Source organism: Neltuma alba, unplaced genomic scaffold, assembly GCF_004799145.2.
Source record: "Neltuma alba isolate B1F8T4 unplaced genomic scaffold, ASM479914v2 tig00001982_pilon, whole genome shotgun sequence".
Lineage (NCBI taxonomy): Eukaryota > Viridiplantae > Streptophyta > Magnoliopsida > Fabales > Fabaceae > Neltuma > Neltuma alba.
This window is the reverse complement of record NW_021632696.1, coordinates 42897-69706: the sequence shown is the minus strand read 5'-3', so window position 1 is coordinate 69706 and position 26810 is coordinate 42897. Positions and strand designations below refer to the sequence as shown.

The 26810-nt window shown below is 32.5% G+C and overlaps 2 protein-coding genes and 1 pseudogene across 2 annotated transcripts; all 3 read right to left on the bottom strand.

Moving 5' to 3' along the window:
- Positions 1-8148: 8148 nt before the first annotated feature.
- On the bottom strand, positions 8149-11467 carry LOC114715014 (uncharacterized). The gene is made up of 4 exons (XM_028899822.1): positions 11229-11467; positions 10807-10910; positions 10637-10721; positions 8149-8614 (listed from the first exon to the last, which is right to left on the bottom strand). The coding sequence occupies exons 1-4, from the start codon at positions 11442-11444 to the stop codon at positions 8525-8527; spliced, it is 495 nt and encodes a 164-aa protein (XP_028755655.1). The 5' UTR covers positions 11445-11467; the 3' UTR covers positions 8149-8524.
- Positions 11468-14298: 2831 nt separating this feature from the next.
- On the bottom strand, positions 14299-17017 carry LOC114715085 (uncharacterized). The gene is made up of 2 exons (XM_028899893.1): positions 16680-17017; positions 14299-15600 (listed from the first exon to the last, which is right to left on the bottom strand). The coding sequence occupies exons 1-2, from the start codon at positions 17015-17017 to the stop codon at positions 14334-14336; spliced, it is 1605 nt and encodes a 534-aa protein (XP_028755726.1). The 3' UTR covers positions 14299-14333.
- Positions 17018-23319: 6302 nt separating this feature from the next.
- LOC114715008 (isoflavone reductase homolog) lies at positions 23320-24748 on the bottom strand (annotated as a pseudogene).
- Between the last annotated feature and the right edge of the window lie 2062 nt (positions 24749-26810).

Below are 26810 nucleotides of genomic sequence, written 5' to 3'. Positions count from 1 at the left end.
TGATTAGATTATTTATTTATAAATATTTGAAATATTATTAAATTTTTGATAGTTTGATTTTAAGGTTTAAACTTAAATGGAGATTTTTAGAATTTAGAACATAATAATTTTATATTTAGAAATTTTGGAAAAAATCTTTTTATTAAGGTAAATAATTTGGAGGTGGTAAATAAATAATTTGGCTTGTTAGAAAATTTCCAGTTATTTCTAAAATATTTAATAATTTTGGGTTATGAGAGTTGTAGGAATTTAGAATAAAAATTAATTAAATTAGAAATTTAAATAATATAGAGAAGTTTAATTAATTAATTAATTGGTTCATATTAATATGTGGTTATATTAATTGTGTAGATTAATTATTGGTTGAGCAAAGGATTGACCTTGTGGTAATCCTTACTATTGCTTTGGCGCGAGGTAACCACTTTTCACTTGTTATATATGCTAATATATTGTTTGTGAGTATTTTGCTATTTTTGAATAATATTTGTTATTTGGAATTCGAGTAGATAAGTTATAGCTTTTGAGCTATGAAAATTTGTCTTGTGGGATTTTTAAAATTATAATTGAGAAGTTTGAAAAAAAATATATGATTTATATCCTATGGATTATACTAAGAAAAGATTGAGACATTTTTATTATATTGTGAATAATTAGTTGTTATTTGGATTTTGGGATTGAGTCCTATCCTACCACGTGGTAAGGCCGTCATTGGTGCACATTGGTTGGCTTCTTCCTTCGTCCCCTGTAATGAGGGATAGGCCTTTGTGACTTCTTATTCGTCCCCCAGAGTGAGGGATAGGCCTATATGTCTGATTAATCCCCCATAGTGAGGGATAGACTTATGTGGCTTGTGCGTTAGCCCCCATAATGAGGGATAAATTTATGTGGCTTGTGTGTTAGCCCCCATAGTGAGGGTTTAGATGATTGGAATTATATATCTGTGTTTTTGAGAATTAATAACTGTCTCACCTGACACCTCATGAGCACGTGTTAGTATGTATGATGATTGATGAGTTAGAAAGTTGGTTACTGAGGCGTTTGTCTCACCCCATGGTTTTTACCATCTTCAGGTGATAGTTCAGGTGGTGGCCCATTAGGGAAGGTTCCGGAGGCATAGCGTGATGTACGTTATAGCTTGTATAGCCTCCCGACTTTTGTTTTATGTGTTGATTTGGTATATATTACCACATAGGGCTCATATACTCTAATATTGTAAACTAATACTTTTAATTACTACTATCTGATATGGGGGTCGTTGGAAGCCCGGAGATATTTAAGACTTTGCGTATTACGCTCTTTTGATGGTGTTGACTTTTGACTAATGGATTCCATCGTTTATATTAAAAATAATTTATTAGTTCATATGTTGGAAAGTATAAGTTTGGTTTGGACTAATAGTGGAATGATATTTCTGGACTATGGAAGTCCAAGGCCCGAAGGTAACGATCGATGTTACTCTTATTATAAGTTTATTTTTTTTAATCATGATAGCGATTTTTAAAATTTTAATGTTTCTTCTTTTCTATCATGATTAATGATTCAAATAAATTGTTAGATTTAATCTAAAATGATTTTGAAAAAATGGTTGTCACATGATCGATCACGTTATATCCCTCGTGTATGTCTCTTTATGTTAGCATTTGTGTTTAAGGAAATTAAAATTTGATAAAATTAATCAATTTAATTATAATATGATAGTACCTCCGGTTCTTAATATAAGATCTTGTTTAACTTTTATTTTGATCATAAATATAAGACTCCAATCCACTTTGTCTATTATATTTATGTATTTTTTTTAAGTTAGTCCTTCTAACAATAGTAGTTCTAACCAATACACTTGATTAGTAAGGATATTTTAGGAAAGACAACATCTATTTACTATAAATAACTAACTTAACTTATTTTCTTAATCTCTTCAAATTAGTCAACTAACTTTTATAATTAGGATTGGGGGTAGTACATATATATAAATATCACTGCATGATTATTTTTTAAGTAGAAGTTATTTATACATATTAAAAGGGTGCGGCATCCGGATAGTGCACTGGCAAGAGATGTAAAGTTGACTTCGGATTTGGATCATGCTCGAAGAATTTGTACAGATTAAGATTGAAATGCTATAAATTATTACATCCGGTTCTTAATACAAGAGCTTGTTAACTAATTTGAATAAATTAAAAAAAATTATTAAATTAGTTATTTGTAATACATAAGAATTATCTTCCTAGAATACTGTATATTAGTTAGAACTATCATTTAATGGAACATTTAACATATGCAACTATTATGATGACTAGTTTGAAAAAAAATAATAACTATAAAAAAAAAGATTAGAGTATTATATTTAGTATAAAATTAAAAATCAAATTAGTTTTTAGCCGATGCGGTATTATTTCCCGCGTTATATCCAACCATTACATAGGACCAAAGACGACATTATTCCCCTTTATCATCAAAAGTCGAGAGATTATGCGATAAATCTTTTGATACGTTCATCAGATTTGTTTTTTATTTTGACCAAAACAATATCCAGAGTTAAGAAAAAGGAATACTGCACATGCAAGTTAATAACTTGAGAGCTAATTAAGGGCATTAATATATTGCTGTGGGCTCATCATGCTTCGTAGTTTGGTTGGTTGTGTCCTATATGTAAATGCTTTCAAAATTCGAAGAAGAAATAAACTACGACCAACGCTAAGAAGAATCCTCTCCTGATTGCTCTCGAAACATAGAAAGAAACAAAAATGGGTGGCCTGGAAAACTCATTCGATCACGTATCCTAACTTTGTCATCCTCGTAATCATCTGTCCACTGTTCTTCTGTTAGTTGCACCTGCGCCATTGCAGAAATCGATACTCTGAATCAATCAGAGACACTCAACTCTGTCAGAGACACCTTAGGATTCATCAAACCCTATTGCCTTTGTCTATAGCTTGGATCGCCAACAGAGAGACCCCAATCGCTAATGGTTCTGCAACTCTCTTCATCCACAACACCGGAAAGTTTGTGATCAATCGAACTAATGGCCACCCAATTCAACTGTTCCCCGGTGAAACACCGACAACAACACCAACAAAAAGGCAGTTTTGCTGGACAATGGGAATCTCGTACTGACAGAAGTGAATTTCGATGGATCTGTCGGTCGGACCTTGCGGCAAAGCTTTGATTGTCCCACAGCCACCCTTTTGCCTGGCATGAAACTAGGCGTCAATCACAGAACAGGAAGGAATTGGACTCTCACATCATGACTAGCTTCTAACGACCCGTCTCCAGGAGCTTTTACACTCGAATGGGACCCTCATGGCTTAGAGTTAGTTCTTCGACGTAGAGGGCTGTGTTTTGGACTAGTGGGGCCTTGAAAAATCTCAGTGATCCTGATGGTAGAATGACCTTTGGGAACATAGGACCAACCTACTATCATATACAGTCTTATAAGATGATGTACACGAGAACTTCAGATGAAGAGTTCTTCAGTTACACGTTGAAAGATGACCCTAAGGATCCTGCTGTCCATAAAAGCATAGACTGGAGAATAGAGTACCAATGAACTCTTTACGTTTGAGGGTTTGGGAATCATATTAGAGGAATATTGTTATGGGTATACGACAAATGACAGTTTGTATATATGAGGGATGTGCAGAATGGGAACAACCAGAATGTAGGAGTTACAATACAACGTTTGAGGTTTGTTGTCTGGATACTTTGTGAGTAAAAGTAATGGAAGGTTCACCGAGGGACATCTTCAAAGGTTAGCTCCTGCTGGTTGTAGAATTAACTGCTGGAATGATTGTGATTATCAGGCATATCAGAAGATGGGCACGTCACAGTGCGTTGAATTATGATTGTGATTATCAGGCATATCAGAAGATGGGTACGTCACAGTGTGTTGAATTTCACCAAGAAGCAGAGTTTCGACCAGATCCCTCAGGGAATTCGGAACAATTTTATGTCATCCAAAAACCACAAAATACCAGTAAGTTCTTCGCTGTATCATGGAACTAAATCCTCCCTGCATCAATCCTTTCAACCATGTGATCAATCTAATAAATCTTTATTTCCTGAAATTTAACCTCATTTTGATTTTGGTTTGTGAAATCTGTTTGTTTGAGGGACCAGAAATTCTTACATGGGTCAAAATGAAGTTAAATTTCTGAGACCAAAACCAAAATAAGGTGAAATTCTAGGAACCAAAATTAAAATAAATTTTAGGAATTTAAAATGATATTAATTTTTTAAAAAAATATGCTCGCAAGACAATTTTATTAAACATATCAAGAGTAATTTTGAGAAAGGCACACCCTAGAATTCAGATAAAATTGATGAAGCTAGAACTCTGATCAGGATTATTGAAGAGGGTTCTGTCAAAGTCAATCTAAGATCAGCACTTTTAATATTTATCGACATCTTTTATCTAAACCATTAGATTAATTATAGGGCTACAACGTTGTGCGAGAGAGAAGATTTAGTTCAATTCATATCCAACTTTTTTACATTTTGCTTTCTATTATATATGAATTGATAGCCTGGAAAATAAAAATAGGTGTTAAACATAGAAATGGAAAAGAGGAGAAAAGTATTTTGAAAAAATTATTTTTCTCTAAGGATCTTGGTCCTCCTTTTACATTTTCAGTTCTTAATGGAATAACGGCGAGGTATTTCTTAAGTCGCTGTTACTTTAAAAACTTCTTTATTATGACAAATGACCCTTCAACACATGTAGATTTAACTGTTGAAGAAAGGAAAAGCAATAAGAAATGGATTCGCAATGTTGTTAGCGTCTATCATTGTTATTATATTTTATTGGAGACGGAAAATAATAGGTAAGACTTGCAAAATCTTTAGGGAAAATCATTAGGAGTGAGGTTTGGAAGGAATATGATCACAAGAAAATCCCACAAACAAGTAAATAGCATGCAATGACAAATTTCACTATAAGAAATGAAAAGAGATCCATGCTGTTCACTCAATTTTTAATTATTGTGTTCCTTCATTGAAATCTCTCGTAGTGATTTTCCCAAAACTTTATATCCCCACTAATTCACAAGGCATATATGATCACAACGGACAATAAAGGGAGAAAAGAGGACCATCTACATCAAGTGATGATGACAGAAACTAATAATTTACAAAATTTAGATGAGCTTGGATATGATAATTGTTTTGCTCAACATTTGAAAGTGTTCAGCTTTTTGTCTATCGTTAAAGCTATAGACAACTTCTCTACGCAAAATAAACTTGGACAGGGTAGTTTTGGTCCAGCTTACAAGGTTCAAGAACATATATATTATCACTGATCATTAATATAAGATTCAGTTGACTAATTTAAAGATATTAATAAAGTTACTAAATCACTTTATTACATTATATATGTTATATAATCTCTCTAAAATACTTATGTTAATCATTAGATGATATATCAATTTATCAATGAAGCAAATTAGTTTAAAAAAAAACGATAAATATAAATAGCTTAAACTAATTTAGTAACTTTTTTAATTTTTTCAAATTAGTCAACTAAGTCTTATGTTAAAGACCGAAGGTAGTAATTTTTTAGCTATTATACGCTGTTTCTTTGAGTTACTAAATGATGGCAAAATCGTTAGGTAAACTACCAGGAGGAAAATAAATTGCAGTGAAGCCATCTGGAAGCCTAGGACAGGGATTAGTGGAGCCTAAGAATGAGTCAATACTCATAGCAAAGCTACGGCACATGAATCTGGTTTTTGCTTGGCTGCTGCATACAAGCTGAGGAAAAGATGTTGGTTTATGAATATATGCCTAACAAAATTTGGACTCCTTTCTATTTGGTTAGTAATTAATTATGCACACGACAACCTAAAACTTAGTCCTCAACAACCCAAGTTTTTTCATTTTCATCATGTTGTGACCCTTCAAAATTGGCAATGTGATGAGGTCATCTTCAAATTCTATTAGAAACAACTTATATATATTCTCTTATGGGGTGTTTGGATAAAATCAAAACCATAGTTTTAGAAGTGCTTTTACAGTATACGAAGTAAATACGTGGAGGAGTTTACTTCGATTTGCGAAAAAATGCTTCTGAAAAGTGATTATTGGGATATCCAAACACCTCCTATATGTGAAAACTGTCTTTAAGTTGCCGGTTTGATAGTTTGTAATGATCTCACACGCTGAAACTTTTTTATGGTTGTTATCCTAAAGATGCATCCCAGAGGGGCGTGTCGAATTGGAGAACGAGAGTGATGATTGTTGAAGGAATTTCACATGCACTTCTTTACCTTCATCAGCTTTCAAGATTAACAATCATGCACGGGGATTTGAAAGACAGTAACATATTGCTCGATCCATACATGAATCCTAAAATTTCTGACTTTAGAATGGCTAGAATTTTCAAGCGGGATGAACTCCTTGCTAGTGCTAACAGAATTGTTGGAACATTATAAGTTTGATAAACTATTTAGAAATACATTATTTGCTTGTGCTTGAAGTGAGAAAAAAAAATAAAGGAAATGTTTCCATTCCTAGTAACATGTCTTTTCTTTTTCTTTTTCTTTTTTGGTTTTTTTTCTTACTAACAGTTACATGTCTCCCGATTACGCAGAGGATGGAATGTTCTCATAAAATCAAACATATTCAATTTTGGCGTCATAACCCGTGAAATTTTAAGCGGGAAGAGAAACAACAACTTTTATGATGTTAATAAGCCTACAAATTTAGTAAAACATGTGAGTGCTATTATTTGCTTCTATTTACAATTATTTTCTTAATTAAGCATGCTTTGTACAACTAAAATGTACATTAGCAATAAACCTGCGTACAAAAGGTCCATATAAGTTGAAAATTGCTGTTTCAGGCTTGGGATTTGTAGCAAAATGGAGTTGGCTCAGAGCTAATGTATCGAACATTAAGCGATTCATGTGTCAACCAAGAGTTTGTTAGATTTATTCATATAGGTTTTTTGTGCGTGGAAGGATCTCCAGCAGATAGATCAACTACTTCAGAAGTCATTGCTATGATTACAAACGAAAGCACCATTGTGCTATAGTGAAGAAACCTACATCTACAAACCTAGACAATGTTACTGATGTAGGTGTGTTCGGATGCTGTTTGGGGACCCAAGCATGCACGTAAATGAAAAAATTGAAGTTGTGAAATTTAGTAGTGTTTGGGCTCACGTTTTGGTAACATGATTTCTTGGCTTGAAATGGACTTCTGAAATAAGTTGTTTCAAGTTGTTTTTTCGGTTGCCAATACAGTGAATAATATCATTAGGATCATTAATTGCATTTTAAATTTTTTTAACTACCCTGACCTCTCTTGCATGTATATTTTCTCTCATTTGTGGGTGAAAAATTCGAAAGAAAAGAACAGAGGCCTACGGCCTTTACACCTTCCCAGTATATATTTATCCATCAAATATATTTAATTAAGTATTTTACTATGTTTTTAAATTTCTTCCTAATAATAAACTAATTTTCTTCATTTTTAATAATTTTATTTTCAATACTTCTTCTAAAATGGTCACATTACATACATATAATATTAGATACATATTATCTAATAAAATTCATGTCCTTTTAAGTTATTTTGTATCTAAACTTACTTTTCCATTAATCATCAAACAAGTTTCAGCTTATCAAACTTTTTTTTTTTTTATAAAAGTCAATATAAACATAAATCACATTACACTATCTGACTTTTATCCAATCTAACTTCAGTAAAAGTCAAATTTTAAAAAACTTACTTCTGCCACCACTAACCTAAATACACCCGTAGATTTCATTCTGCCTACAATGTGTCAATATCTACTATGAATGGAAGATAGAGAGGTATGTGCTCTTAAATTATCCTATAATATATTAAATTTTTGAAAATTCAGGCGCAAGAAGAACAACAGCTTTCAAGTTTTTTTTTTTTTAACATGTATTTAATATTTTATTAAACATATTGTAAGTAAAGACTTGTTTTTTTCCTGAGTTACTTTAATATAATAGAATTGTTTTTGCTGTATTTATTTTGGACACTGATAAACACTTGAAATTACTCTGGTCTCAATGTATTTGCTTCGCTGAATCTTACACAAGTCATTTGTATAACCAATTTACTACCGATGGGGAAAACTAGCATTCGTGGATCGGGATGGTGTGAAAATGTTGACGGAAAAACTTGGAATTTCAAACAATACTAAATACTCCAAAACTAATTCAGCTTTCATATTCTCATAGACACTTCTCTGGTCTCAGGACGAAACAAATAAATCTTATTAGCTACAAATAATTAGAAGCATTCCATAACGACAAAGATGAATCAGCCGCTATTTCACACATTGTTTACTAAAGACTGCCACTATGGTGAATCAGCATATATTATCAAATGAATTCATCGCAAACCAAGTGTCTGGGGAACACATCGCTCTGAACTCTTCAAATTGCTCGTTCTAGGGTGTATGAAATGGGAAAATGAGCGGCCAAGACCACAAAGAAAATGATAATTCGTAACCATTTTCTCTTCCATGTAGTAAGTAGCAAAAACCTGTAACGTTCTAAGCAAAAAAATTGAGCTTCTTCATCACTCTGGCATATGCTGGAGGGACAATAGCTGGTTTTCTGAGTCTCCGTTTTGATTTCTTTGACTGCAGTTGACACCAGAAAATTATCAGTTTCATGTATAGTATGTGGACCGTCATGAGGTATACTCACATGAACAAAATGACTATCATTTGCCAAGTCCAACAATGAGGGAAATGAAAAGAGTTGGTCTTATTGTTGAAAAATTTTATTACTTTATGTGATAATGCTTTAATCAATCATCAAATTTGTCTACCGAACCACATTTATCAATATTAAGTAATAAATAATTGGGTTCAGCACTTTATTAAAATGGATGGGCTCTAATAGAGTAAATCATAATAGGTTGGGATATTTGATTCTGCGTTATGGAACAGACTCCAACTCAGACCAATTTCAGAGTCGTTGATCCTACTTTAAGGCATTTTTGTGATTGACCGCTCTTAACCCTTTATATGTGGTCCTTAAACATTTTGCCCTAACAACAATATACATTCTTGCTCTTTTGTTCATAAGGGCTGTAGCATTCTCTCATCTTCTCCATCACACTACTCTTGAGCAATTATGAATTCCTCACTCAAATTTCAGGCATGCTCTTGCAATTTATTCTCACTTGTTTTAGCACTTATAACATATCGATCAAAAGATATCATCATTCTAACTTACGAGTCTTTCCTCCCCTTCAAATTTCAGTCAGTCGAGAATAGACTAGACTCCCTGGAGCAAATAAAAAACAGGGGAAGTTCCCTCAAATTATCTAAGCAACTGGCCTTTTTTTTGGATACATGGCCAGAATTAATTAGAGCAGACATTCAATTACCATTTCAAATTCTTACTTGGTACTGCTTTTGCAACAGATGTTAACACAGGGCCTAAGCATACACCAAACCATCTTTTCATAATCCAAAACCATGCGCACATGTAAGGCCACCTATCCGAAGAAGGGCCTCACAATGTAGCTACAACCAATGCAAGCTACTTTGCTAGCATGAAATAGTCAAAAGAATATGTTATAACCATGTGCTATTCATAATTCGGCCCATAGCATCCATGTCAAAGCAGTCATGCCACAAACACAACAAATACAACTAATTGGCATTTTAGATTATCCATCTTCTTAGTAATAAATTAAAATAAAACCACGTCAGAGCAACGGCAAACACCAAAACAAGTCCTCAATGAAGCCAATAGCACTTCAGTTTTTCTCAACAGCCTGTACATATTAATGCGCCCGCAAAGTTTATAAAGGAGCATCCTAAGGAGATTCAAATTCAGCTATACCCTATCAATGATGAAAGCCAAATTACACGCGACCATAAGTTGTAGTAAATTGCAAAAACAGTATTTAGTCATTATCTTTGAATACATGGCTTCATTCGTTTATTACAAGTAGTTGGGGAGAGTCATGCACCACAATCCCTAAGCCTATATTTAGGAAACATTATCAATATCCATCCCTCCCTTACTCTTCCTCTCCTATCTTTTCATCACAAAGAAGTGCAAAACATGATACTTAGGAAGGTTAATGTGTGCATGCAATTGGCCTGGCAGAATTAAAATACTGGCATCAAGTTAGTCTTTCAATATTTAAAACTAAAAGAGGAGCCAGTAGTGTCACAGGTCATCAGCTATCCTCTCAATTTTTTTACCATACAATGTAAGTGAATCAAGGAAGCACCAAGTAAGCAAGGACAATAACTTTGATTTTAAGTCTTACAAACTCATGTACCAGGGAGAAAGTTTCAACTTTTGTCCATTCAAAGGATTTTATGGTGAGATTTGAAAGAAAAATGTAATATATTCTACATTCATGCATAGAAATTCTTGGGACACCACATTTTCCTGGGGCCAAAGATTTGTTAAAAAGTTTAAGATGTGGTCAAGATAGGTTTTGAGAATTTCCTTGCACCTCATAGCAAGATCATGTTGAGGGAATTCCGAAAATAGGTGTAAACTGATTTATTCAGTGCACCAAGAAATCAACACAAGGATTCTAAAGAGCATCCCCAGGAACTCACTTTTTAATACCAAATAACTATCAGATATTTTAAGAGCTTATCTATCTAAAGGATAAGAAAAGGGCAGACCTTCAAATGAGCATTGTGTCGCTTGCCCTCCTTCCAGCGCCTGATTGTCCCATCATTCAATGTTCTGAACCTGGATTTGTAAGACCTGTTCCGTAGTGGAAAAGCTCTTAAAACGAGATGCTATAAGAAAAGAAATAACAAGAAGATGTAAGTTCCAAGGAGAAACGCACGAGTAAAATTTCATCTTGAATTTCTTAATCTTGGAAGTGACCGGAGTCATTGGCTTTCTTTTCTTCTTCCGCTCTCTTGAAGAAACGTGTCGAACTTGAACCAACTACAGTTTCATATAAGGAACTAAAATGCTGTCACAATAACGATCAGCGGGACACCACGAGACTGGCTCGATATATAACATCAACTGTAAGAAACTAAAATCTAAATTTACCATATTCAGTCGATTGGGAGGGGGGGGATTGAACATTTCACTCTTAAATGACTTCGGAACTGAGAAATCAACTACTCATAAGTACAATATATATCAATTTAAAATTCCCAGATCGAAGTCAGTGTCTTCTGACGCATTTTCTCAGAACCCAAACAAAGCTCAGAAAAGAAGGGGATAAAGAATAGAAGCCTGAAATCAATAACTTACAGAGGGAGATAAAGGAGAAGAGCGAAAGGCGTGAGAAGCCAATGTGGGAGGGCATGATGAAGAGGCATTGAAGAGGGGAGAAGGAAGCCGATTACAGGAAGAAAACAGGAGAGGATGCGGGGCGTAGTGAAGCAGACGACGGGAAGGTGTTGAAGCAAGAGCTTGGCGAGAATGAAGAGCTAGAGACCGAAGCCTGGAGCAGCATCTCAGCATCATCGTCGCCGTCAACGGCAGAAGCTTTCGGCTACGGCTTCGACTTGAGGATCCAGATTCGGCTTTCTCCCCTGCGGAGTGTCTGGGCCTTCATAGGCCCAGTCATAAAATGATCCTTATTTCTAAAAAGCCCAAACCCTCCTTTGCACAGAAAAAGAAATGCTGCGAATGGAAGTTGGAACACCCCAGCAATTTTCTTTTTCTTTCTTTGTCCCGGACGAACCGTCCAGCAATTTTTTTTAAGAAAAATCACAATAAAACTAAAAAAATAATTATTAAAAAGTCCTAATAATAACCAAGTTTCAAAATAAAAAATAACAACTTTAAGAGTTATTTTGCAATTATTTTTTTCTCTTTGAGACCTCATTGTAATTCTTCCTCTTCTTAAGTAAAATGTAATAGTGATAATGATAATAATAATTAAAAAAATAATGAATTCATAATGATGATATGATAGTTGTACTTTGGCCCCAAACAAAAATGATAGTGGTAGTAGTAACGTCTAAGAAAATAATAATAATAATAATACAATAAAAATTAATTGCTGGCAAAATGGTTTTTATTATTTTCAAGTAGAACTTATACCAGCCCTTTATTACTTTGAATAAAATTATTGTTAATGAAAATTAAGATATTAAAAATCAATATATATAGAAATAACTAATATGGTGATAAATTATGTTTGAAAAGTTTAAGATCCTTCTCTTATCTTATTAATCTTTTTTATTTTAAATATAAGAATTCAATTATTATATTTAAAATACAAATTAATTTGTAAAATATCTTTGATATCCAAAACCCTACCAAACCCTAGATTTTAAACTATCCAAACCACACAAATCCAAGCTGGAAAATGAAAAAGAGGTTAGGACATCAACACTAGATCAATTTTTTCATAACCTCTTCCATCATACACGCCTTTTACTAATTTGTACTTGTCATTTCTCTAAATATAAATCAGCTCTAACTATGAAATATACTTCACCCAGCTTTAAATATATGAGTATCTTAATATCTGTAGATTAATTTAGCTAATATGTTAAAAACAAAATAAAATATTACTCATCAATCAATCATCAATTATATTATTAAAAACTTATAATACCCTATTCGTTTTAAAACGGGTTGGGTTTGACAATATGATATCTGAATCTATTTAATTAATAAGATTTGAATAATATTTTTATTAGAATTTGAGTATATTGAATTAGATGAGGAATATCATTATTAAATAAGATTTCAATTTGAGACTTAAATAAAGAAACTAATAATTAATTTTCAATTTAAATAATGTCTTAATTGGGATTTGAATATATTGAATTAAATAAAAATTATCATAATTAAATAGTATTAAATAATTAGTTTTAAATTTTTATATGTTCTCCCTAAATTCTACGTATCATTCAAGATCATATTTGGATGAGTAAAATAATCACACTCCTATATATTGATTAGAATTTAAAATCTAATTAAATATTTTAGTCCATGCATCAAATAGGGAAAAAATTTCTAGTTTGATCCTAAATGTAAAACTCATTTTATAATACTTCTCCGGTCCTTAATATAGGACTCAATTGTTAAGTTGGTTTTGGTCCTAAATATAAAACCTATTTCTCGTATTTATCAATTTTCTCTAAATTACTCCTATGAATACTCTTTTAACCATAATCAAGTAGAAGAGGAATAGGGGGTATTAAAAAAGATGATTATAGTATTTTAAGAAAAATATGTCATATTTATTATAATTAACTAACTTACCTAACTTCTTTAATCTAATTAAGTTAGTTAAATAGATCTTATATTAAATACCAGAACAGTATAATTTATACTACAAAATAAGTTTTAAAGTAGTATTAAAAAAAAAAGAATCAAATAGAATGTTACATTAGTTTTGAATGTGGGATCAGAGTTAGCACATACGCTCTCGTTAATGGCTTTTTTTTTTCTTGACTCTAATCTCTTTTAGTATAATATTAAAAATATGATGTGCCAAAAATTTGATTCCACACTCAGCCACTAGATTTGAGAAATCTATCATATTGAAACATTATCATCCGCAAGATAAAGCATTTTAAAAAAAGAAGACATTTTTATCAATGTGTTATTTATTGTCTTGACGGAATTTTTATGGAGGAATACTACCTGTGTCCACCATTTTTATCTTGCTGCCTCGTATCTTTTTTGCTTTGAAATTGTAGCTCCGATATAAGCAAGCCGAAATAACACCCTAATTAAAATATTATTTAGGTTAATAAGATTTCTTTCAACATGATGCAGCCTATCATTGTTAGATTTCAACAATCACTAGATAGGAGATATTAGCTCTTTTTTTTAACTTTCATGTGCTCCCTTTTAAGTTAATTCCTTTTAATATGTTTTTCTAATTTCCTAGGAGGTAGTCTTTTTATCTACTAATTGTTTTAGTATTTTGTAAGCTTTGTTTTTTTTTTTAAATATATCATTTTGCGTTTTCTTCTTAAGAGAAGCTACAAAAAAAAATCTCATTTTTAACTTTTTAATTAAAATTTATGAAACTTTTATCCAAGAATTACTCACCAATCACTAAAACCATGCACCTCATTAAGACGGAGAGATCCCAAATGCATACACAAAATATTCAGCCAAATTTGCAGAATTCAGAAAATTATCAGCCACGTATATGTTTCAAACAAACAATAAAAAATTACCCATGCATTAACTCAGACATCAAATATTATTTATATAAATATATAAACAGACAATAATTAGTAAATTTGTGCAATCACGGAACAAGATACAATTATACAACTCCCATGACAGATGAAATTAAAACAGATATTTTGACCCAAAAGAATCACCATAGGAAAATGCAATACGATGCATATGGATTCCATTAATCTCTTGCACGAAGCTTCAAACTCGCGAAGATTCCCTCTCCTCCTTCGAATCCAATCCAGACGCCGCATGCGAACCTCTCTCACTTTCTTCGGCAACCACATTCCCGGCCGCCACCGCTCCTCCGACGTCACTCACGTTGCCGAAAAGCAGACCCAATGTTCCCAAAAGAGCACCACAAAAAGCTAATCCGAACGAAGTTCGGAGCCGACCAGGAACCACCGTACCGACCGTGAAGCCGGCACACAAGCCGGCGGCTCTCATCCACGACAACCATATGGCGAACGCACCTTCTTTCCCGGCCGGCGCACACTCCATCACTAATATCCTCCCGGACGCGTGCAGTACGCCGGCCGATGTTCCCTGAATCGCCCCGAATATCAGCAAGTAGCCCCATTTCCAGGGATTATGATTATAGAAGAAGCCAAACCCAGAAGAGAAGATGGATAGCAGAAACCCCAGGATTTGCATTCTCACGGCGTCTATTTTTATCAGATGTTGAAAAGGTTGGAGCAATGGCAGAGAAAGCAGAGGGAAGAGAAAGTAAGTTAGCCAGAGAAACAGCAAGTGAAGGGGCTTGAAGCAGCGCTCACCCACTATGAAGACCACTCCTGCTATAAAAATGCACATAGTGGTGAAGGAAGAGAGGAAGATGCCGGCGAGACCTCCGATTGCGTGGGGGTATCGGAAAATCGAAAAAGGATGGAACTTTGACGGTGGAGAAACAGAGGAGGATGCTCTATTTGACGATGTGTAGACGTGTAAAACACCAACAAGCCATAAGAGGCCACTGAAGATGGAGACAACCCATAAGCTAATAAACTCGTGCTCATTGGGCTCCCGAAGCATATGGTAGGTGAAGGCGGAGATAATGGCCGCGCCGACGGATCCGACTGCGGCGGAGTAAAGGGAAAGACGGTGGGAGATGGCTTGCCGAATGGAGTATTGGGATTTGGTAAGAGGGCCCGTGAAGGCATGAACCATGAGGCCAAGATGATGAGTATGAGCAGCGCCAGCGATGGTGCTGGCAGCAACAATGCCGGCGATGTAGGGGATGAAGATCTTAGTGACTTTGAAGAATCCGGCTGGGAGGCAGAAAACAGCTCCGACGCCAGTGGCGGCGGCAGCGATGATGGGATGGAGGTTGCCGTCAAGATGATAGGAAAGGTAGCCTAGGATCGGAGCAGCGACGGCCAAACCAGTAGCCCATGCTATCGAAGTCCATTCCAAAGAAGAGAAATGAGAACCACTCACCCTAATGGTTCGCTGCGTAAGTTGACCGTACCTGCAATTATGATCACCAACTTTGCATGTCAGTGTAATAAGTTGATTCATTACTAAGTCAAGAAACACTGCACATTTTAATCAGAAACCCAAAAAAAAAAGTACTACAAATTCGGATACTTGCGTTAAACTCCAAATTTGTCCAGAAAATTTTTATTCTGAAATGCTAAATGTCTAAAAGTTTGTTTAGTATAAATTTACCTTAAAAAGTTAAAATCATGTTAATATTACATTCTATAATATCACTATTTTAATAGTTAATTATAATAGTAGAGGCAATATTTTTATAATTTTAAATTTTTAAAGTAAATTTATACTAAAAAAAATATTACTTTTGAAACAAATGTACATTTTTACTCTATACATATATTATTCATAGATAAACCAGTCAAAACAATAAATCGGGAGAGGCAGGGGATAATGTCGGTCAACATTCAAAATGGGGTCTGCAGATTTTCTACATATAGTAATAGTGACTGTTGAATAATTGATCGCCATATGTAGGAAGCTTTTTTTTTTTTTTTTCACCGATGACGATAATGTATATGTTAATCAGAAAGGCGATGACTTTTAGGTTGGAATCCGACAAAGAATTTTACAATTCCCAGGTAAAGCATACTACTACTACTATAGTTACTGTTTGGTCTTAAACATCAAGCGCAAGACATGGGAGATGGCCTTGTCCTTGGTAATTAAAGATCATTATGATGAGTTGATAGAACGCGGGTAGTACATAGGTACTTTTTTCACCCCCACATCATCTTGTCTGGTAAATAAGATTTTAATCCAGCCCCAGAAATTGCAGGACCAGATCATCTGTTAATAAATGAAGTTTTAATCCAATAATGAACAGAAATTAAATAAAGCAAGAAAGTGCATGGGAGTTTGAAAAGGAATCTTTCCTCAAACTGTTGAGTAAGAAAAAAGGTTTGGAAAAGCAGACCACATAGTCCCAAAAAACACACAACTTTTCATGGTTCAAAACAACATGCGCAGTTCATCATAACCAGAAAACCTATCCTTAACAATGAACTGGTACCTAAAATTTTGAAGCAAAAAAGAGGAAAGTGAAATACTTACAGGTGAATTTCTTTGTCTGAGCAGGTTAATGTAGGGTGGTGAAAGAGCCAGTCTTGAACAGGGTTTGGGTGGGAAGGAAGGTGTTGTAACTGACTGATAATGAGAGGGAAAACGACAGGAATAAGGACCGTTTGGATGAAGTAGGAGCAGAATTCGTAGAGGTACCATCCCAAAACTTCAAACTTTGAAGGCTTGTCCTGCATCACTTGGTATCCGCCATAATCGTCTCGGGTTCTTGGAACGCCGCTGCGTGAGCTTGCAGCAGACACCACGTGCCTCCCATGCTCTGGAGCAGCACCGCCGTGGCTATTTCCAGCTTCTACCGTCACTTCCTTCATGGCGGAGGCGCGTGTCTTTGAGTTGCGACGGAAAATATGGAAATGAGGGTGTGGCCGGAGGAGGAGCAGGAGGAGGAAGAACAAGGGCGTGAGAGAGTGGTTGGGTTGGGTTAGCACAGCATTGTCCAGAGAGAAACTGAATTTTAACGAAAGTTTCGAGGCTGTAAGGAAACGCCTTTGCTTGGTGAAAGTAATATATTATTAGTTTATTCAAGCTGGCTTGCTTTGTTTTATTACCTCTGCCGTTTTTGTTTGGGAGAATAACAGTAAAGCCTGGAGTATCAATACCAAATCCAATGATATTTTCTACCATAAAACTTTTGATTGCAAGTATGAATTGAAACTTCAGAATTTAAAATTATTTTAAAAAAATTATTAAAAACGTAAGTGCGATTAATTCATTCTTTTAAGACTTAACTGTTATTTTTCTTTTTCCCCCCTTTCATTTGGCAATATCAGGAATTAACTTACTCTTTTAGGTATTTTTCTATTTACAAATCATATCATTTAAACTTTTTCATTTTTTATATGAATGTCTACTTTTAATTTTTATTTATTATTCTGCAAACCGTCATTTTCTAAAAAGTGTATATATCAAATTTAATTAAAATTAAAAATTTATTAACATTTAAGATAAAATAAATGAAATTTCAGATTTTTTTTCTCATGACAATAAAACATGCGGAAAATAGTTTATAAGTAGCACTAGAATAACAGTGTTATGTATAAGGAAAAATTGTAAAAAAAGAGAGTGAAAATTACAAAATTTCATGCAAAGAATTCCTACAAAAATTTGTTGTTATTTGCAAATTCATTCTATTCAAAACCAACTAAATTTTTATCACGATTTCTGGTTTGGAATTTTACAATTTTTATAATCTTTATTTAGAATTTTTCCTACGCATTATACTATTCTATGTATTTCTATCATCACGGCATTCCCTACATTATTTTTATTTAAATTAACGACTTTGCGAGTGATATTTTTGAATATTCAAATTAGGGTGGCAATGGACAGAGTTAGGTAAGATAGGACCCTTGCTTGATATTCAACCTGAAAAATAAAAAGGTTTAGTAAATTGGGGCTAGGCAAATGTGAGTTAGGCAAGGCAGGCTTTCATGCCCAACAAATTAATATACTATATTAATTAATTATTTATTTATATCCCTCTAAGTGATTTAATATAACTTTATATTAAAATGACACCTAGGCCTTCATTTAGTTATTAGTAATTAATATACTATTAAACTACGTTTTGTAGTAACTAAGAGGAGTGGACTGTGAAAAAAAATATTGTTAGTATATGTTATTAAACTTAATTATTTTTCTGGTTTTTAAAATTGCTTAACCCAATATGAATATCTTTTGTTTCCGTAACTCTCAAATACTCATAAGAAGATGGAATTAGTTATATTTTTAAAAAAAATCTTTGTTTTGGTTTAATAGATTTTTAAAGTATCTTGATCAACATTTAATTTTAATCAAACAAACGGACAGCATTTTTGGACATGAACATGCCCAATATTTTTTTCTGGCCATTTATTTTAAGGCCGGTTGCGCTTTTTTTGGGGACCTGGGCCCACAGCGGGTAATTGGGCTATATAAATACCGGTAACTCAAATAACCACAATAATATATAGTGATATTTATTGTTAGAATGCGAGGCCTCCAGCATCCCCCTCTCCATTCTCAGGTGAGAACTGAGAAGTGACCACCCAGTACCGTGCTTGGGACTTCTCGCCTTGACAGTTAATGCCCTGATATTCCATCCTGTCCTAATCCAACTTAGAAATCAGCTGAGAAATTAAAATTTTATATTAGTCTCAAATGTAACCTTCTTTATGAGTATTTTTTAATTTATTTGTACTGATTATAGTAGTACATGTTAAATGTGTACCGTTAACATAAGTTTTTTCGAATATAAATAATTAAAACAGTATATTCTTAGTAAAAGTAATAAATATTTTAATAAATAAATGCCTTATTTATTTATTTTCGTGAATTGGTCACTAGCTTCTACATAGTTAGTATTTTTGTCATTCCAGATATCTACATTACGCACTTGTAGTATTTTTTTTTAAAAAAAAAAATTAACGTAAGAAAACATGAAAATGCCAATAGCTATAAAAGCTGGACATAGGAACTGATGTCTGTGAAGGGGATCTTATTGCCTTTGACAGTTTAATTTCTGACAATAATGACGCATGGACGAGGCACTGTATATTTGTGTTAGTGAACAACACAATGAAGTGAATATGAATTAAATTAATAATATAATGGTGTCTTCCACGAAGGCATTAACTGGCTTCTATTACTATATATGTGTCTTAACTGGCTTCTATTACTATATATATGTCTATGTCAATTCACAAAGATCATCACTACTACTTTAGGACTTCTCGCCTTGCCAGTTCACGTCCTGTGAGGAATTTGCATGGTACAGGGTACTAGGTGGTATTAATAATCTTTCCGATTAACATATTACATGCATGTTTAGCTTGACATTGAAAACCATTAGTTACATTTTGGCAATCTCTAATAGCTAATTAATTAAACACACCTATCTTTATTATGTAGTACTACTCCCGGTTCTTAATATAAGAACTAGTTGGAGATTGCATTTGATGTTAAATATAATATCACAATCCACTTTGTTCTTCTACTTCTGTAATTCATTATCTAAAGTATCGTTGTTAATTACATGTATTAAGGGGTTTTTATCCAAGAGTAGTTATAATTAAGAAAAGTATTTTAAGAAAATAAACTCATATTTGTTACAAATAACTAGATAAACTAACTATTTTAATCTAATTAAGTTAGTTAAGTAGTTCTAATATTAAGAATCGGAGAAGGTAATGTTTTTAAATTATTAAATAAATATGGAATGTAGAAAACATGTAAAAATGCATAAACTTATGGAGTATTCACGAATATGCGCTAAGCATTATAATTTTTTATTGAAGGCAAAAAAGCCCATGAATTAAAAAGGACGCAAAAATACCACAATCATTTATTTAAGCAAATTTGTTGACTTTTTAGAACATAAATAGATAGATGTGAGGCTCATTTTTGCACTTGAGTAAATATTATAGCACTATATGTATAATCATGAATATTTCGTGGGCAGACTAATACTTAGGCCTGTAATGTTATGTTTGGATAGTTGGATTGGTGGAGATTTGGATTTGGACGAAATCAATTATTTAAGTACATAAAATTTTATGGGTTTGGATTTAATTCAAATCTAAACAAATTTGATTTGTTCTTTAGAATTTCAAACCTTAAAATTCAAACCCTAAAGCCTAATTATTTGACAAGTGATTAAAAGAATAGATTTTAAAATCATTGATTTCTCCAAAAGTTGGATTGGTGGGCTTCATTAAAACCATGGTTTGGGCTTTAGGATAGATTTTGGTGAGAATTTGTTTTACGACCACAATAAGGGATTTCTTTTCACACGCACAAAAAAAAAAAAAAGGAAGGAAACGAGGTGTATATTCTGGGCTTTAAAACACATAAAGGATTTGTATCCACCATATCATCCGTATATCACTTTTAGGCCATGAAATATATCACTCAATTATTCATATGAGTGTTTATTCATTTCGGTGGAGCCCAGAGTATCCGCGCACTGTATAAACTTTTCAAAAAGATAGTACTGGTCATGAGATTCTCTCCAAGCACACTCTTAGGGATCAAAACTCTAATTAAATATTTAAGGAACAAGCTGAGTGTCATCTATGTTAGGTCTCGTGGTTTGAGTGTTTATTCATTTATATTATCATTCACTTACTTGTTGTTTGATTTATATTTTATATTATTAAAACTACATGAGTTTTTTTATTTTTTATAAAAAAATATACAAATTTTCTTTGAAAAATTTAAAATTGCATGATTCTAGACTCATATAATATTTCCTCAACCTATATAGTAAATTATAAAATAATCCTAAAGTTTGAAAAATTATATGACTTTTATTTTAAGTTAAAGTCAGTGATGATTTTAAAATTAAAATTTTAATTTTTATGAAGAAAATAAAACTTTAATTTTTATGTGACAGTTTGCGTATTTTTAGCCAATTTTTTTTATGTAAATCTTAAACTGGGAGAGAAATCAGGTTTAATTTAGTGAGATTTATTAATTTGTATTATTTTTAAAAATAAAATGGATGAGGATATATGGGAGAAAATGTCGAAGGTTTGGAGGGGACAATATTATACTTTTAAATTTATATTTCAACATTTGGTCTTTTAAAATAATTATATTTTTCGTGATCCTCTCCAATAACTGTCTCCCCCCCCCCCCCCTGATCTGGCGTGGATATACACATAACGGAAGGAATAATACCAAGTGGGGCGTAATCCTCTCCAAGAATATTTGATACTATCTCCGGTCCTTAAATAAGAAATTATTTGATTTTTAATTTGATCCTAAATATAATATCTCAATCTACTTTGCTTTTCATATTTATTTATTTTTTTTGAAAGTAATCCTTACAGTAATTGCATATGTTAAATGTTTTATCACATAATATTAGATTAACAAGAATATTTAAGAAAGATAATACATGTTCATTACAAATACATGTTCATTATAAATAACTAACTTAATTAATTTTCTTAATCTACTCAAATTAGTTAACTAGTTATTATATTAAGAACCGAAAATAATATCTTTAAAGTCAAAAACATATACCACCTCCGGTCTTTATTATAAGTTTTTTATCTGATGTTTATCGTTTTTTTTATTTTGATATAAAATAAACACAATTCTTAAATTAATACATGCCAAAAAAATAAAAAAGTAGTGACACCAAAATCTTTCAAATTAATTTTCGACTGTCCGAATGAAATGCATATTTTATAAATATCCTTAAACATGCAAACAATCTGGAATTACGATAACTGTCAACCGTTTTAATCTTTTCATTAAAGAAAGAGCGTTCATTATCTTTTTTTTTGGTTATGAAATTCAATTTTTTGACCTTCAATATTAAATTCAATTTCCATCGTTTGAAATATTTTGACTTTTGGAGTGTACGTTTCTTCTCTTATATTATCTCTTCTAAATATAAGAACTGGTAGAATTTTGATATAAATAGAGACACACAGAATAGTTCTTAGAACACACATTTGTTAAAGAGAAAAAATATAACTTAGCTAATTTTCTTAGTCTCTTGAAATTGCATATATTTATGCAGCCTCCTCGTGCAACCCAAGAAATTGATTCTTGGGCGGAAAATGAGACAAGTGGCCTGGTTAAAGACTTTATCCATGAGGGGTTGCTAAGGAACTCAGTCAAGTTCGTCATTACAAATGCAATACACTTCAAAGGAGCATGGAAAGGGAAATCATATATACCCCGTATAAGCAGACGTCCTCAAGAAAGGAACGAGAACTTAGAGATGGATCACTCCATGAGTGCCAAGGGGAACACATTTAAGGATTTGAAAATGTTTTATCAACCATTTAAAATGCAAAGTAAATATGATTACGAACGATTCAGCATGTTATTCTGTTTCCCATTGAAAGATACTGATCGAGCACGTATAGAACATGTTACAGAAACCTTAAAGAATCTGTGTGGCCACCAGGAGATCCCAAAATTTAATATTTCTTCCGAGGTGGAAGTTTCTGAGACGCTGAGGGGAGTAGGGGTGACATTGCCGTTTTCTGGAGGAAAGTGGAAAGGGATGTTTAGTTCTTTCGAGGTGGTCGGAAGTTGTATGTTTCCAGCATATTTCAGAAGTCATTCATGGAAATAAACGAACAAGGGACGGAAGTTGTGTCCGTCACTGCGGCAGTAGAGAATAAATCACATGACTTCACTGTTTAATATGCTTTATTAGTAGTTTTTACATGTGAATTTCAAGAATACCTGATATTAAAGTAAGATAGATGATGACATTTTTTTTAGAGAGTTATAGATGTTTATTACATTTTGTTAAAAACTTCATATATTAAAGATCAATGAGGAGGACTTTATAAATAATATGGGATGCATTAGAAATTAGGATTAAAAAAGGCTTCTGGTTGAAGGGGTTGAAGTCCCAAGTCTAATTTCTGCAAGCCAAATTGGTCTTTGATTATTATTATTATTATAAAGTTAATAATAGAAAATAGTATTTGCTCAAAAAGAAATAATAGAAAATAGTAATGATACATAAAGCATTAGAGATCACTGATATACTAAGATATGAGAAAGCTTTTTTTGTTTTCCCTCCCAAACCCTCATCAAAGTAAGCTTATTTTAACTGATAATCATGGTTGATTACACTGGACTCATATGAGATCGATTTATTTTACACATAGATCCTTAAGTACTCATCCATACGTATGTAATTAACCTCAGGATAAAGCTTTGAGGCTTCTTATCCCTCTTCACCTATTTCAAAATCTGTTAAACGTCCCTCGTAGAGAATATGATAGAAGTGTCATATTCCGACTTGTAGCTTATAATCCATGCCTGCAAATAAGAAAAACACATTCCAATGAGAGAGAGAGAGAGAGGAAAAAAAAGAGCTGCTTAACAAATGTGAACACAAAAGCAGTTTTTTTTCTTACCTCTCGGGCTTGTGAGGAAGTCTTCTGCAGATATGTATGTCTTGTTTAATTCCTTCCTAATGAGTTTCTCCCAAATTCCAATAAGCTCTCCTTGGGAAAGACTGTTCTCTGGTGGCCTTAAATACAAGATGTTGCTGTCGTTGAACTAAGTTGGATTTTGCAGGGAGCAGTCAGAGGAGAAGAGGGGATAACCTTAAATGTAATACTAGAAAGTTTGATGGTGAATGAAAGCAATTGAAGTTTGTGTGTTACCTTTGAGGTTACCAAATAGATGGACCTTGTCTCTTGGATGGACAAAGGAGCCCATCTGAGAGAGGCTGCCGGCGAAGTACACCGCGAACAAGTTTGCAGAGATGTAAGTGTAAGGGATGTTGGCTTCTTCTATTGCTTTTCTCACTGTCATTTTGTCATCAAATGTCACTCTTCCTGGTTCCAGAGCATGTCCCATACAAGCAGGGTCCAGTCCAAATTCCGAAGGCAAGAAACGCTACAAGAAAATATATATATATATATATATATATATATATATATAAAGACAACAATATTGTTTAGCATTCTGATAAAAAAAAAAAATTGCCTGATTTTGTTCTCTAAATATGTTTTGCAGAACAAAAGAATGCTATATGGGAAATACTTGAAAACTTGGAAAAAAAGATTCATTTTTTACGTCATGGTTGATTTACTTAATCTTTTCATCTCAATGCATACACTGGTCCTTATGGTAAAAAACTAGTGGTCCAAGACTAGTGGTCCACACAAGGACTCAATGAAAGAAGCAATCGAAGGAACAGAAGATGGATCACAGACACATGATAGAAACAATAATACCGTAACATTTCAGGCTTCTTTGATGGCATCAACAAGCTTGAACTGCAATAGAATGCTATGACTCCGGAAATGAACGCCGGAAACGGCGCTGATGACAACGTCAACCTGCTTGACGGCGTCAACGAGGCTCCGGTGATCGGAGAAGGAGGCCTGAACGAGATGAGCACCTTGCTTCTTGAAGGAGAGCAACATCTGAAGCTTCTCAGTTTGAAGGCCTAACTCAGGTCTCTGAACAATACAAGTTTCATGGCCCTGAGCCAGGCAAGCCTTCACAATCCTCCTCCCTGTATACCCAGTTCTCCCCACGATCAAAACCTTGCTCTTCGCCATTTTTATGACCTCTCTGCTGTGTGATCTTGGGGGTTACAATAAAAAAAAGTCCTCTATTTTTAGTTTGTTTTATATTTTTATTTTTTCATAAAACAAAAAATATTTATCTATATACATATATTTAATATATGATAGAAATATTTTTAAAGAAAATGTGCTATTTATCTACATATAACCTAACCAGAAAAAAATATTTTTGTTTTTTGTTTCTATTTTTAAACTAATTATATATATAAATAAATATTTATTATATATATATATATCATTGCTTATTGAGAATGAATGTGCACTTTTTTTAATGAATTTCAGAGTCATGGTACCATCTCAAAGCTCCTTTCAATTAAAAGTGATTTTGAGATTTTATGAATTACTATTCTATTTTTTCACTTTGATTTTCTAATACACGGTAAATATTTTAATCATCTTTTGATATTTAAGTAAAAAATAAAATTATTTTTATGGCACTTGGTTTAAAAATTTTCAACAGCGTGGTTTTAAGTTTGTTTTATATTTTTATTTGAGAGTTCAATTTTTTAAAATAATTTTATATTATGCATTAAATATATGTGAATATTTATTTGTTTTATAAAAAAGCAAAAACAAAACAAACTAAAAATAGAGGAAAATGTTTAATCAAATCTAGTTGAAATAATTAAAAATGAAATCAGGCCTATATTAACCTTTAATTTTTAGTTATAGAGGAATATTTTAGTCTTTTAACAACATCCAGAAATTCCTAATTACGCTTCTTGACCTTATTAGAATATTAGGGATTTGCTAAAAAAGGTAGGTTTGAATTAGAATTTTGGTATTTCAATGAAATTTAATTGGGATTCTCCCTATAATAAATAATAAAATAATGCTAAAGTTTGATAAAATTACATAACTTTTATTTTCAGTTAAAGTCAGTGATGATTTTAAAATTAAAATTTTAATTTTTTTATAAAGAAAATAAAACTTTAATTTTTAGTTTAGTGAGATTTATTAATTCGCATTAATTTTAAAAATAAAACGGAGGAAGAAATATAGGGGAAAATATGGGAGGTTTGGAAGGAACAATATTAAACTTAAAATTTGTATTTGAAAATTTGGTGTTTTGGAATAATTATATTTTTCATGATCCTCTCCAATAACTATCACTTCCTCTTGGTGTTTCTTTTGACGTGGATATACGCAAAACGGAAGTAATAATATCAAAGTGGTGCGTAATCCTTCACAAGAATACCTGATATCTTGTAACATCAAAAACATGTACGGTCTTAAATATAAAATTTTTATACTAGTATATATAAAAATCTTATATATTTAAGACTGAAAGAATACCCTAAAGAAAACTGGGGATTAGCCTACTCGTATCCAAATAACTTCCTTCATGGGGCCTACTAGTAAAAGTTTGGAGGTTCTTTTTTCTTGGCCAGAAAAAGTTCAAAGGTTAAATATGCATGATTTAAAATTGTAAAAAATATATTTTGTATAATCACTCAAGAATATTTTAATTAGCATCAAAATATTTATAGAATGTTTAAATTTAATTTAGATGGTTTAGATATGATCTCTTATTATAAGTTTTTTATCTGGTACATATCGTTTTTTATTTTGATATAAAATGAACACAATTCTTAAATTGATTCATGCGAAAAACAAAAAAGTAGTGACACCAAATTCTTTCAAATTAAGTTTAGACTGTCCGAATGAAATGCATATTTTATAAATATCCTTAAACATGCAAAGAATCCGGAGTTACGATAAATGTGATCCGTTTTAATTTTTTTCTGTATTAAAGTAGGAGTGTCGTTCATTAATCATTATCCCTTTTTGAGTTAATTAATTCGCAAGTTCTTATAGTTTTAACTAATTTTGAATTAGGTCCTTATAGTTTTTTTTCTTTTTATCAAGTCCTTATACTTTTATTTGTTTTTAATTAGATCTTCGCATTTATTTTTTTTATTAAGTCTTTATAATTTCACTAAATTTTTAATGAGGTCCATCTAGTTTTAATTTTTATTTATTAATTAAATATAAACTTAATTAAATAAATTAATACTGACATATAAAATATTAATAATTAAAT